This window comes from Lutra lutra, chromosome 16 (genome assembly GCF_902655055.1).
Source record: "Lutra lutra chromosome 16, mLutLut1.2, whole genome shotgun sequence".
NCBI classification, from domain to species: Eukaryota; Metazoa; Chordata; class Mammalia; order Carnivora; family Mustelidae; genus Lutra; species Lutra lutra.
The window spans coordinates 128,130-140,412 of record NC_062293.1 but is presented as its reverse complement, the minus strand read 5'-3'; the positions used below and the strand labels follow the sequence as shown (position 1 = coordinate 140,412).

The 12,283-nt window shown below is 49.5% G+C and overlaps 1 protein-coding gene across 11 annotated transcripts in view; it reads right to left on the bottom strand.

Moving 5' to 3' along the window:
- Window positions 1-11,717, bottom strand: part of B3GNTL1 (UDP-GlcNAc:betaGal beta-1,3-N-acetylglucosaminyltransferase like 1) — an 86,084-nt gene extending 74,367 nt beyond the window's left edge. For 3 of the 11 annotated variants that reach the window (XM_047709335.1, XM_047709338.1, XM_047709339.1), the window contains exons 1-3: window positions 11,601-11,717; window positions 10,228-10,344; window positions 10,047-10,146 (exon numbers count right to left, since the gene is read on the bottom strand). In XM_047709335.1, the coding sequence (XP_047565291.1) occupies window positions 10,047-10,146; window positions 10,228-10,344; window positions 11,601-11,654 (271 nt within the window). In that variant the 5' untranslated portion in view covers window positions 11,655-11,717. Of the gene's footprint in view, window positions 1-10,046; window positions 10,147-10,227; window positions 10,345-10,455; window positions 11,190-11,211; window positions 11,427-11,600 lie in introns of those variants that run through there. The other 8 variants (XM_047709332.1, XM_047709333.1, XM_047709341.1 and 5 more) reach the window with 7 other exon arrangements.
- Between the last annotated feature and the right edge of the window lie 566 nt (window positions 11,718-12,283).

Below are 12,283 nucleotides of genomic sequence, written 5' to 3'. Positions count from 1 at the left end.
ACTTGTGATCTCTGTCAAATAAATAAATAAAACCTTTTAAAAAATTTAAAGAATATTTTAAAATGACCTTCAAACCAGTTTCAGAAACCACAATTTGTTTACACATCTCAGAAGCAAGTTGAAATAGATGTTAAACAATAACTGATTTCTTTCAAGTTTTCTATTTCAAACAATGAAAACAAGAAATAATTTGGGAAAAAGCAGAACATGAGACCACGGGGAAGATCAGGACGCCCAGAGTGGGGCAGCTACCCAGCAGCTCCAGTGCTATGTCTTCTCAGCACTGGGCACAGGCACCTGCTGCCCACAAAGGAAACTGAGGCACAGGGAGGTGGAGGGTGGGGCCCGCCGCAGCCTGGCCCCCTGCCGCCCGGTCCTCTGCCCCAGGAGGCAGGGCCACCGAGAGGCAATGCCAAAGAGTGTGGTCTTTTAATATAAACTTAGAAAAAGCTTTCTTTTAAATGACCAATTTTAACAACTATTTCTGGTTTTAAATTTTTTCTAAAATGTGTTTACACTTTCCTGCTCTCCTAAGTAGGACACAGGGTACTGTTTGTGAGGGATGTGATGTGGGGTCAGGGGCACGCTCTGGGAGAGAAGCGTCTGCTTCGTCCTGTAAGCTCAGCCACTTAACTCACCGCCACCAGCATCCACCTTCTCCTCCGCCCAGGGACATGGAGACAGAGACTGAGTGCTGGTGGGAAGTGGCGGAAGGTGAAGGCATGGGCGCGGGGAGGATGGGCGCCGGGAGGATAGGTACCTGAGCCACCCTCATGGGGCAGCACGCTGCTCTGTGGAGAGCCCATGTGCAGGGAGAGCCAGTGTACGGGGAGGTTAGCCCTGTCTGAGCGTGAGCCCCAAGAGCTCGGGAGGAGACAACTGGCCTCAGATGCCCTCTGTGAACTCTGAGTAAACCAGCGAGTCCCCACAGGGCCAGGCGCAAACTCTGTGAGGTCATACTTAGGGCACGCTCGTGAGAATCAGAAGTGAGGCCAGCGGATCCACCTGACCACCAAAACCAGACAAGAGCAGAGAGTGGAAACAGGATGAAGGGACTTTGAGGGCAAGAAGCATCTGGGAAAAGTGGACGTCTCTTCTGTCTCACACATCCCTGGAGAACCTTGCTGAAGCATAAATTATACGCCCACCAGAGAGGAAAGCCAACGCCAGTCTGAACAGGACTCGAGCAGAGCCCATACAGCCCTGGAGAGAGCAGGGGACCCCGAGGGGTCCCAAATCTGCAGCCTGCCCACCCTGAAGTATGAGGAGAGCTACAAGACTCCCTGAGGACCCAGCCCATGAAGGAGGGGGGCTGATGCCGCAGCTCTCCTGAGCTTCTTTCAAAGCTCTGCTTCTCAACCGTGGATACGCCCAGCATTTTTCGGGAAGCATCCCCCACCCCAGGGTACAGGCTGCTCCCGGACTGACTACTCAAGCACATCTGGGCTAGGACTTGGGGTCAGGCATCAGGGCTCCCAAAGCTGCACGGCACTTCTGACAAGCAACCAAAGTTGAGGCCGACCCTTTAAAGGAGGACAGACTCCTCTCACCTGCAGGGGCCTATCCACCAGCTCCAGCGTCATCATCTGGCCTCCCTCCTCCTTCAACCTAGCAGCGAACATAGGCATGCTAATTTCAAGTCTTACACAAAAACTCTGAAGTGAACCTAAAGGAAGCCCAATATATTATAGGCGAAGCTAAGAGTACAAAGTTAATCATTCAGTATAAAAACTGAGGGTGCATGAAAACCGACTACGGCTTGACGCAGCATTATCAAATTTCAAAACCCAAAACATAAAGAGAAAAACCTTAAACACTTCCAGAAAGGAACCCTTTAAAGAGACTGAAAGAAGATTTCTTATCAAAACCAGAGGACACCAAAAGGTAATGAGGCAAGCCTTCAAAATTCTAAGGGAAATGATACTGAACCTAGAATTCTATATCTAGCCAAACTGTCAACTGAGCCTAAATACAAAATGAAGACCTTTCAGACACGTAAAAACCCCAAATATAATTACCATCTACATACCAGATGTGGAAAACATACTTTAAGGAGGACTCCAGCAACACAAAAAAGGAACATACAAAATGAAAAATAAATAAAAGAAAAAGAGAAGAGGAAAAACCCAAACAATGGCAGGTGTGTAGAAAGTGAAAGAGTAACGCAGGAGGTCTTTCAAGGCCGCACAGATCCTGACCCTTGGGACGCCCCAGGCACAGCACAGAGCTGGAAGGAGACGGTGGCAGTTCCCGGAGCCGGACCGCCCCCCCCCCCCGCCCCCGACAGGACCCAGCGAGCAGCGACTGTCAGAATCAACTTCTCAGGAAAGCACCTAAAACCAGTTATAGCACAGTGGAGACTATGCATCCCAACAGTGTGACTTCCTTTGACCAAACAGAAGCCCTGCCAGGGGGAGGAGAAGTGTGTGCGCAACACTTCGTGGCTGAACATTTCCTTGTCCATGTGCGTGCTGGCCAGCACTGCATGAGGTAAGTCAACTAAGAAGCAAATGACACTGTTGCTTCTAGGGTGTGGGGCTTCTGTGTCTCACTGTGGACCCTTCTGTGTGCCAGAATTTCTTTTTATCACACACTATTATTTAAAAAAATGTTACTACTCAAAGCAGACATCTGTGAGCATAAGCAAATGGGTCTTTTCTGTCACGTACACAGGCCACAGGGCTAGTTTATACGACAGGTGGAGACAAAGGAGACGAAGGGTGCTGAGCGGCTTACAAAAGTGCTCCATCGGCAGCCCAAGGCCTCCTGCTCTCATCCCTGAGCCACACATCAAACAAGCACCCAAAAGCTACAGATAAATTTTCCATATGTCCAGAGATTAAAAAATCCTAAGGAAATTAAATAATTTTATCTGTATAAAAATGTATCATGGCATTGCTGATAGTGCTAACACTTACTATGATAAACACGTGAGGAGAAAAGAAGTATTCGCCTTAACAGATACCTAAGAGACATTTAATAAAATTCCACACTGATCCCTCATTTTCTGAAGGCTAAATCAGGAACCACAAGTTAACTCAAGACAGGTATCTGTCAGAAAGCAACGGTAAAGACACTTAACACTGAAACTCCAGGAACATTCCCTCTATGTCAGGAACAACTCAAGGATTCAGTAATAGGATTCCATATTGTTCTTCTAGACTTTTTATCCCAATTTAAAAAAATAGGATAAGTATAAACAAGAAAAAAGGAACAAAACAATAACATCTACTCGGGGTTAGACAGCTTAAATACAAAATCAGAGATAATGTAAGAAACTGAGCTGGAAAAGACAGTGCACACAAACCGGCAGTCCACCCCACCTACCTCATCCCAGCACTAGAAGTGCCTTTGAAACAGAAAAGAGTCGTAAGACTCGGAACACCTCATTTAAAACCACGGGCTCCTCTACAGGAGACAGAAGGAGGCTGTACCCTGGCAACCCAAACAGCACAGTCCAGGGGCTCACTTGGGAAGAACTGTGGGGTTCTGTCCTTCTCTCTAGCCACCACTGTGAGGTGAGCTGACTGCCCATCCCTCCCTCCATTCCTATGAAGCAAAAGAACATCACATTCAAGAGGCACCATCGGGGGGAGGGGCTGCTCCCACAATGCAGAAGCCCGGCTGTCTCAGGCCTTCCCTTCTCTTCTCCCCAGCCACTCTGAAGAGGGAAGGGACTGCAGGAACAAAGGAAGATGGAAAGGTGGGAAGAAGGGAGCAAGGAGAGCAAGAGAGAGAGCAGGGGGACAGAAGCCACCCGGGAAGGTGACCTGAGGGACAAGCTCCCCTGTCCGGGAGGGGAGCTGGGGGCAGCAGACGGGACTAAAGAAAGGCTGTGTGTCTAGTGAGGGCATTTCTTCAATGCACTGTCCACCAGCCCACACGTGCCAGATGCAGACACACTAATGCCAAAGGAACGCATCACACCCCAAAAATGTGCAAGGTCCTTCGGGCAGAAAGAAAATGACAGCAAAGGAAAATCTGGATCTAGACAAGTGACGAGCACTGGAAACAGCAGCCACATGGGTGTTCGCGTGATTCTCCTCCTTACTGTGTCCGTCTCTCTAGAGTTAACGCTGGGCTCCCGGGGGGTTCACAACACAGGCCAAGAGCAGTGTCGAGAGTGCAGGGGAGAAACACTGTCGTAGGACCCTCACACGACACGCAATGATACAGGCGGGCATTTGGAAGGCTGAGACCCCTGAAATAGCAAAACGGAGAATTCTAGCGACTAAGTCAATAGGGATAAAACGGAGCCATCGAGGATCTTGACTGGAGTTAGGCTTCAGGAATGACAGTTCACAGAGTCCCCCAGTTTGCCTGAACTGTCCAGACAGAAGCTGGTGGATATCATAAAAAAACAACCACCACTTCCAAGGATATACAGCAATTGAAGAAATATTCACTGAAGAAAAAGACTAAATCTCGGGAAGAACAGTGAGAGTCTGTGGTACTTGATCCGAGACCTGCTGCATCCCTACCCCTCCCCATGGTGTGGGTACCGCACTCTCCTGGGGGCCACAGGACATGAGCACTTCTCATTCTGCCGGCAAGCACCTGGTGCTGAGGCTGAGGTCCAGGCATGCGAAACTGAAAAGCAGGGCCCCCTTCTACCCAGCCCCCATGTTGGCACAGGAGTGTTGTCTACCCCTGGTGCGGTATCACCAAGAAGGGGTTCCTGCCCACTCCCCACGCGCTTTGCGATAGGGTGTGGGGAAGTCTATGGGTTACGGCACTCAAGCTCTGGTGGGAGGCAGCTGCTAGAGGGGATGGGAAACGTGGCTGAACTGGCTTCTCAGTGTGGTCAAGGCCACGGGGCAATGGGGTAACACAGTCAAAGCACTTGAACAGAAGAGCTGTTAACCAAGAATCCTATATCCAGAAAAGTTATTTTTCAAAAATAAGAAGAAATGAAGACATTCCCAGATAAACAAAAACTGAATTTCTAGCTCATCTGCCTTACAAAAAATACAAAAGGAAGGGGTGCCTGGGTGGCTCAGTGGGTTAAGCCGCTGCCTTCAGCTCAAATCATGATCTCAGGGTCCTGGGATTGAGCCCCGCATGGGGCTCCCTACTCAGCGGGGAGCCTGCTTACTCCTCTCTCTCTCTCTGCCTGCTTGTGATCTCTCTCTGTCAAATTAAAAAAAAACAAAAACAAAAAAACCACAAAAGGAAGTTCTCTGGTCTAAGAAGATTGACCCCAAGGAATTCCAAGGAGTACTTCAAATCCATTATGAAAACAAAAACAAAAACAAAACAACAAAGGTAATTAGTAATTATAAAAGAATATAAATACACCTTTCTCCTTCCCTCTTTTAACTGATTTAAAAAGGAATTTACATATAAAACAATATGTAGGTAATGTATGGTTAGCTCTATAACATACAGAAATTCTTTATCTGGCAAAATAATCCTTCAAAAATGAAGCAGAAATGAAAACATGCCCAGAAAAACAAGTGCTGAGGGGCTCTCCCCTAGCAGGCCCACCCTTACGAGAGACGCTAACGGGGCTCTGCCGGCTACAACCAAGCTGCACTGGACGAGAACCTGAAACCACACCAAGGAGTAACAGACGATAATAAACTTTACTACATGGTTAATATAAAAGCCAGTGTTTTTCTCTTTTCTGCCTTGAATTTTCCTATCTGACTTAAGAGACAAATACATTGAGCAATGATTATAAATCTACCTCAATGGGCACATGATATCCCCGTGAACCGTGACAACAACTTGAAGCGGGAGGTACAGAACTGTGGGGGACAGAGCCCTGGACAGTACTGAAGCTAAATCGGTGTTAATTCAAACTAGGTTGTTGTAAACTTAATATATTAACTGTCATCTCCACAGGAAGCACTAAGAACATAACTTACAAATACAAGCAATAGGAAACTAGAGGGGAATCAAAATGGCACGCTACTAGAAATAATCAACCGAGCACAAAAGGAAGCACTAATGGAGGGCTATGGAACAGAAAAAGACATAAAATGTACAGATAAAAACAAGATGGTAAAAGGCCGCCTTTGTCACTAATTACTTTAAATGTAAATGGATTAAATACTCCAATTAAAAGGCAAAGATTGGGAGGATGGATTTTAAAAACAGATGATCCATTTAAATACTGTCTGTAAGAGATTCACTTTAGATCCAAACCAGAGAGGAGTTAAAAGTGAAAGGATGGAGGAGTGCCTGGGTGGCTCAGTGGGTTAAAGCCTCTGCCTTCGGCTCGGGTCATGATCCCAGGGTCCTGGGATCGAGCCCCGCATTGGGCTCTCTGCTCGGCGGGGAGCCTGCTTCCTCCTCTCTCTCTCTGTCTGCCTCTCTGCCTACTTGTGATCTCTGTCTGTCAAATAAATAAAAATCTTAAAAAAAAAAAAAAAAGTGAAAGGATGGAAAAATATATTCCATTCAACTAGTGACCCAAAGAGTACGGGACTGGTTGGTCATTCTGATAGCAGGCAAAAATAAACCCTAAGTCAAAAGCTGTTACTAGAAACAAAGGACATTCTATATTGATAAAAGGGTCAGTCAAGAAGACATAACAATTATAAAACTGAACACACCTAACAAGAGAGCCCCAAAGTATGTGAAGCAAAACCTGACAGAATGGAAGAGAGAAAAAGACAGTTTTGGGGAACCTGGGTGGCTCAGTGGTTAAGCGTCTGCCTTCAGCACAGGTCACAATCCCAGAGTCCTGGGATGGAGCCTTGTGTTGGGTTCCCTGCTCAGCAGGGAGTCTGCTTCTCTCTCTCTCCCCACCCCACCGTGCTCTTTCTCACTATCTCTCTTTCTCAAATGGATGAATTCTTTTTTTAAAGGAAGTTTTACCATAATAGTTGGAGACTTCAACACCCCACTTTCAATAATGGATGGACCATCTAGACAGAAGAGCAGTAAGGTAACAGAAAACTGAACATTATAAACCAGCAGACCTAATGGACACATACAGATGTTCCATGCAACAGTGGAGTATCCTTAGACATATTTTTAGAATATGTTTAGATATTCTTAGAGATATACTCCTAGAGATAAGTGGAAAAGGAAGCACAACACACCAAAACTTATGGAATGCAAAAACAGCAATGCTCAGAGAGAAATTTATAGCTATGAATGCCTTCATAAAAGAGATCTCAAATCACTAACCTAATTTTACATGCTAAGAAGCTAAAAAAAGAAGAGCAAACTAAACACACAGCTAGCAAAGGAAGAAAATAATAAAGATCAGAAGAGAAATAAATGAAATAGAAAGTAAAAAAAAAAGGGGGGGGAGAGAGGGAGGGGAAAATCAATGAAACCAAATGTTGGTCCTTTGAAAAGATCAACAAAATTGGCAAAGCTTCAGCCAGACCAAGAAAAGAGAGAACTCAAAGTACTAAATCCAAAATGAAAGTGGGTACCTTACTAATGACTAACAGAAATTTAAAAAGATTCTAAGAAAATACTACAAACTGTGTACCAACCAATTAAATAACCTACATGAAAGGGACAATTTGAAGAAATGCATAAACTACCAAATCTAAATCAAAAGGAAATATAAAATCTGAACATACCTATAACAAATAAGTAGACTGAAAAATTCATCAAAATCCTCCAACAAAAGGACCACCAGGGTGGCTCAGTCAGTTAAGCATCTGCCTTTGACTCAGGTCATGATCCCAAGGTCCTGGGGATTTCTCAGTTTGAATTAACACTGCACTGGGCTACACTGGGCTCCCTACTTGGTGGGGAGCCTACTTCTCCCTCTCCCTCTCCCTCTGCCTCTCCCCTGCTTGTGTTCCCTGTCTCGCTGTCTCTCTGTCAAATAAATAAAATAAATCTTTAGGAAAAACAAAAAACAAATTAAAAAAACCTTCCAACCAGATGGCTTCACTGATGAATTTTATCAAACATTTAGAGAAGAACATCAATCTTTCCCACTCTTCTAAAACAAAAACAAAAACAAAAACAAAAACAAAACAGAAAAGGAGGAAACACTTAACCCATTCGGTGAGGCCAGCATAGCCAAAGACATGACAGGACCACAGGACCCTCTACAATTTGACAGGTAACTGTGTGGCACAGGAATAAAGCTGTTATATTAAATGTAACTAAAGTGAACACCCAATTAAAAGGTGAAGATTGTCAGACTGGATTTGTTGTCTACAAGAGTCTGTGGGGAGGGGCTACCCTTTAAAGGAGGTACCCTTCAACAAATGGGTTAAAGTTTAAGGAGATAGAAAACATATATTATGTTAACACTAGTCAAAATAGAGCCAGAGCAGTTAAATTAATATCAAACAATATAGATTTCAGAGGAAAGAAAATCAGCAAAATCAAGATGGTCACTTCATACTGATGAAAGGTCAATTCCTCCTAACAACCCTAAATGTTAACAGAGTTTCAAAATATTGTTAATCCAAACTGAGAAATCTACAGAGAGGAATAACCAAAGGGACAGAGTTAAAGATTTCAATGCTTCCTTTCAATAACTGACAGAACAAGTCAACCCCAAATCAGCAACATGGTAGATTTAAACAAGACTGTCCTCGGCTTGATCTGATTCACATTTATGGAAATCTCCATCCAACACCATCAGCTATACAACGTCCCCAAGTGCACATGGGACATTTGCCAAGATAGGCCACACATTCAAGACAAAGTATGTTCTCTTAGTACAGAGGAGTTACATGAGAAATCAATACAGAAAATATCTGGAAAACCCCTCAAATATTTGGAAACTAAATAAAATACTTGTAAATAATCCATAAATAAGTCAAAAGAAAATTAGAAGGTGTCCTGAAACAGAATGAAAACGAAAAGAACATATCAATGTTCCTAAACTGACAGCAAGAGGGGAAAAGGGAAACTTATATCAAGAAATGCCTATATTAGACAAGAAAAAAGGTCTCAAATCAATGACCTCAGCCTCCACCTTAAGAATGAGGAAGAGAACAGGGACCCCTGGCTGACTCGTTGGTTGAGCAACAAACTCTTAGTTTCAGCTCAGGTCCTGATCTCAGGGTCACTGGGTCTCTGCTTGAGATTCTCTCTTCCTCTGCCCTTACACCCCCCCGCTCTCGCCTCACCCATCACTTGAATGTGCTCATGTGTGTGCTCTCCCTCTAAGATAAATAAGTCAGTAAGATCTTAGAAAAAAAAAAAAAGAATTAGGAAAAGAACAAATTAAACCCAAAGTAAGCAGAAGAAAGAAAATACAGATCAGAGTGGAAACAGAAAACAAAATAGAAAAAAATATATATATAGAAAATCACTGAAACCAAAAGCTAGTTCTTAATAAGATTTTTAAAAAATTGATCAAAAAGAAATCTAATGTCACAAGGAAATAATTTTAAGAAGTAGAGGTAATCAATAATATCAATCACACTAAAAATAAAACACCCAACAGCTTTAATAGGCTGAATAAGTGTAAAGTACGCACGGTGATCTCATACAAACCCTTAACAGAGAATAAGAAATTTAGGTGTTCCACCTTAATAAGTGATAAACTTTCAGGATACTCTTTACCAGGATTTGAAAACGAAATTATTATGAAAGTTAAGAAAAGAAAATCTTATTTGGAGCAGAGTCAGGAGGCCGGCAGGGGGCGCACTGTGGACGGCCCTAGTTACCAATTACAGACCCAACAGGAAGAGAAGCACCTTGCAGGTGGGTACCACTTCACTAACCCAGTTCCTGGACCGAAAGTTTCCCACTGCCCCGGCAACAGCCCAGCCAATGAGAGACGGGCACACTTCAGTGAGTGAAGACGGCCAGCGTCCAGCCAATGAGAAGCCAGTATACTCCCAGCTCCCGGTTCCCTCCAATGGACTTTCTCCCCCGCCCACCCACCCTCCCCTATAAAAAGAGACTGCGGCGCTCAATGTCCGCCCCTGCCTGGGGTTCCGGCTGGGAGCCGTGCGGCCCGGGCTGGGGACTCTGCTCACCCCCGAGCACCGCCTCTTTGCTGGTGGAAGAGCCCTCGGTGTTGTTTCGAAGGTTAATGGTGTGTAAGTCCACTGGCCACGAGAAGGTGTCCTCACCGTTGACTGCTAGCCCGCCCGGTCACTCACCTCCTCGGGGTGCAGGAGAGTCGTGCCCTCCGATGACCACGGGGATCCCCGCGTCTTCCAGCCGCCCCTTCCATCTCTCAATGATGGCCGCAGACTGATCCTGGAAGCACGAGGAGCTCGCTCGGAACAGCCCGGAGGGACGCACGCGAGGCCGCGTCCCCACTGGCAAGGCGGGCACTACCTGACTGGCGTCGTTGAAGACCGAGAGCTCCATGGAGCCTTGGAAGTCCTGCTGCAGGACGGACCGCAAGCACTCGTCCAGCCAGGGCTCGGCGTTGTGCACGGGGAGGATGACCGACTGCGAGCCAAAAGACACGGGTTAGCGCGCCCCGGGACCGTCAGGCCGTCCGCTCGGCGGTCGTGTCCCTCCCGGCCCCCGCGGGCTTCCCGAGGCCGAAGCCGGACTCACCTGAGAGCCCGCAGGGAGGCCGCAGGGAGAGAGGGCGCCCGCCCCCCGCCAGCTCGCAGTGGCCTGCGGCTCCCCGAGACTGAGCAGGCCAGGCCTCCCCGCACTGGTCTGTGGGGCACTTCGGAGAGACACCGAGAGTCCGAGAGGCGCCCGCTCCTTCCCGACCCCACAGCGCAGCCAGTGTTTGCCATCACTGGTCGGCAGCATCGTCTTGGGGGACGAGCGTCCGCAGGTCTCCCTGCCCGGCCTGAGAATAACCTCCCGGTCGCTCTCTCCGCCGACGAGCCTTTTCTGGAAACAGCGACGTCAGAGACGCCGCACCTCAATCCTCCCGCAGGCTAGTGAAGAGCGGCGGGCGCGGGGACGACGCCGTGACCCCGACCCCTCGGCCCTTACGCCTCCTCCCCCGGGGTCTGCTGCGGGGGCCCTCCCGCGGCCGCGACCAGACACACGCGTGGGAAGTGAGCGGGCCAAGCCGGGCAGCCCGACCGCCGGCAGCCGGCGGACGCGGGTCCTCGGACACGGACGCCAGGGCCCCCAGCCCGGAGCCCGCGCACGAGGACCACGCACGGACACGCGTTGTGTGCAGCGTCGACGGGGAACGTGCGCAGGTCGCGGAGCACCGAGCCCGAATGCGGGCGTGTACAAGCTCGGACACCGGACGTGCAACTCAGTTAAGCCCTCGACTCCGGGCCTCCGACTCAGCAGCCCTTCCCGGATTGTGGGACCCGAGAAGCGGTCCCCTGCCGCACTCACGTGCGCATTTTTAAAGAAAACACTGTTTTTTAAAGGAAAAGGAGGGAGTGTTTCACTGTCCTCCAATCTGCCACGTAAAACACAACGTCAAGCCCCACGGTGGGCTTCATCGGCTTCCCGGGCTGCGGCCCCTTGGGGCGGAGACCCTACTGAGCAGGCCTTCGGGAAGGCTGACCCTCCGCGGGGGGAGGCGGGGGCGGGAGGGCGCGAGGGAGAGAGAAGGGAAGGGGCGGGGGGGGGTTGGGGGGAGAGGGAGAGGGAGGGGGAGAGGAGGGAAGGGGCGGGGAGGGGAGAGAAGGAAAGGGGCGGGGAGGGGGGAGGGGAGAGAAGGGGAGGGGGCCGGAGGAGGGGAGAGGGGGGCGGAAGCGGCCCCCGCGCCGGCCACCTACCACGTGGGGCGCAGCGGCCAGCGGCGGCGGCCGCGGGGTCCCCCGGGCCCGCATGGCCACGCGCTCCGGCAGCCGCCCCGCCCTCGGAGCCTCCGGCGCTCCACCGCCCACATCGGCCTGCGGCGCGTGCGCACACAGCTCCCCGAGAGGCGGGGCCGAGGCTGGGGCGCATCCCTATTGGTGCGGAGAGCCATCGATCGGCGGGGAGTAGAGAGGAGCGGCCTAGAGAGGTCGGAAGCCCGAGGTGGGTGGGGAGCACTGCGCGGACCCGGGGAGGGGGCGGGCCTGGAGGGAGGGGGGGGGGGGGGGTGGGTCAGTGGGAAGGAGGTCGGGGGGACTGGGTGCACGGAGAGGGGCAGGCTCCGGGAGGGGAGGTGCGAACCCGTGGGGAGGGATGGAGCAAGGGGGGGTCCGGTGGAGGGGGAAGGGTTGGGGGAGGGGTGGGTCAGTGGGAAGGGGAGGGCCAGAGGAGGGCAGGTGTCACGGGGAGGGGCGGGCTCCGGGAGGCGGGAGGTAGGGAAGGCCCAGGTCAGGGTTAGAGGGGGTTGGGGGAGGAAGGGTTAGGGAGCGGGCACAGAGAGAGGGAGGACGGGTGAGGGGGGAGTGACGGCTGGGCAGGGGGCGGGCCCGTGGGGAGGGCAAGGGAGGCAAGGGGGATGTCAGGTAGATGTTAGTGGAGGGCA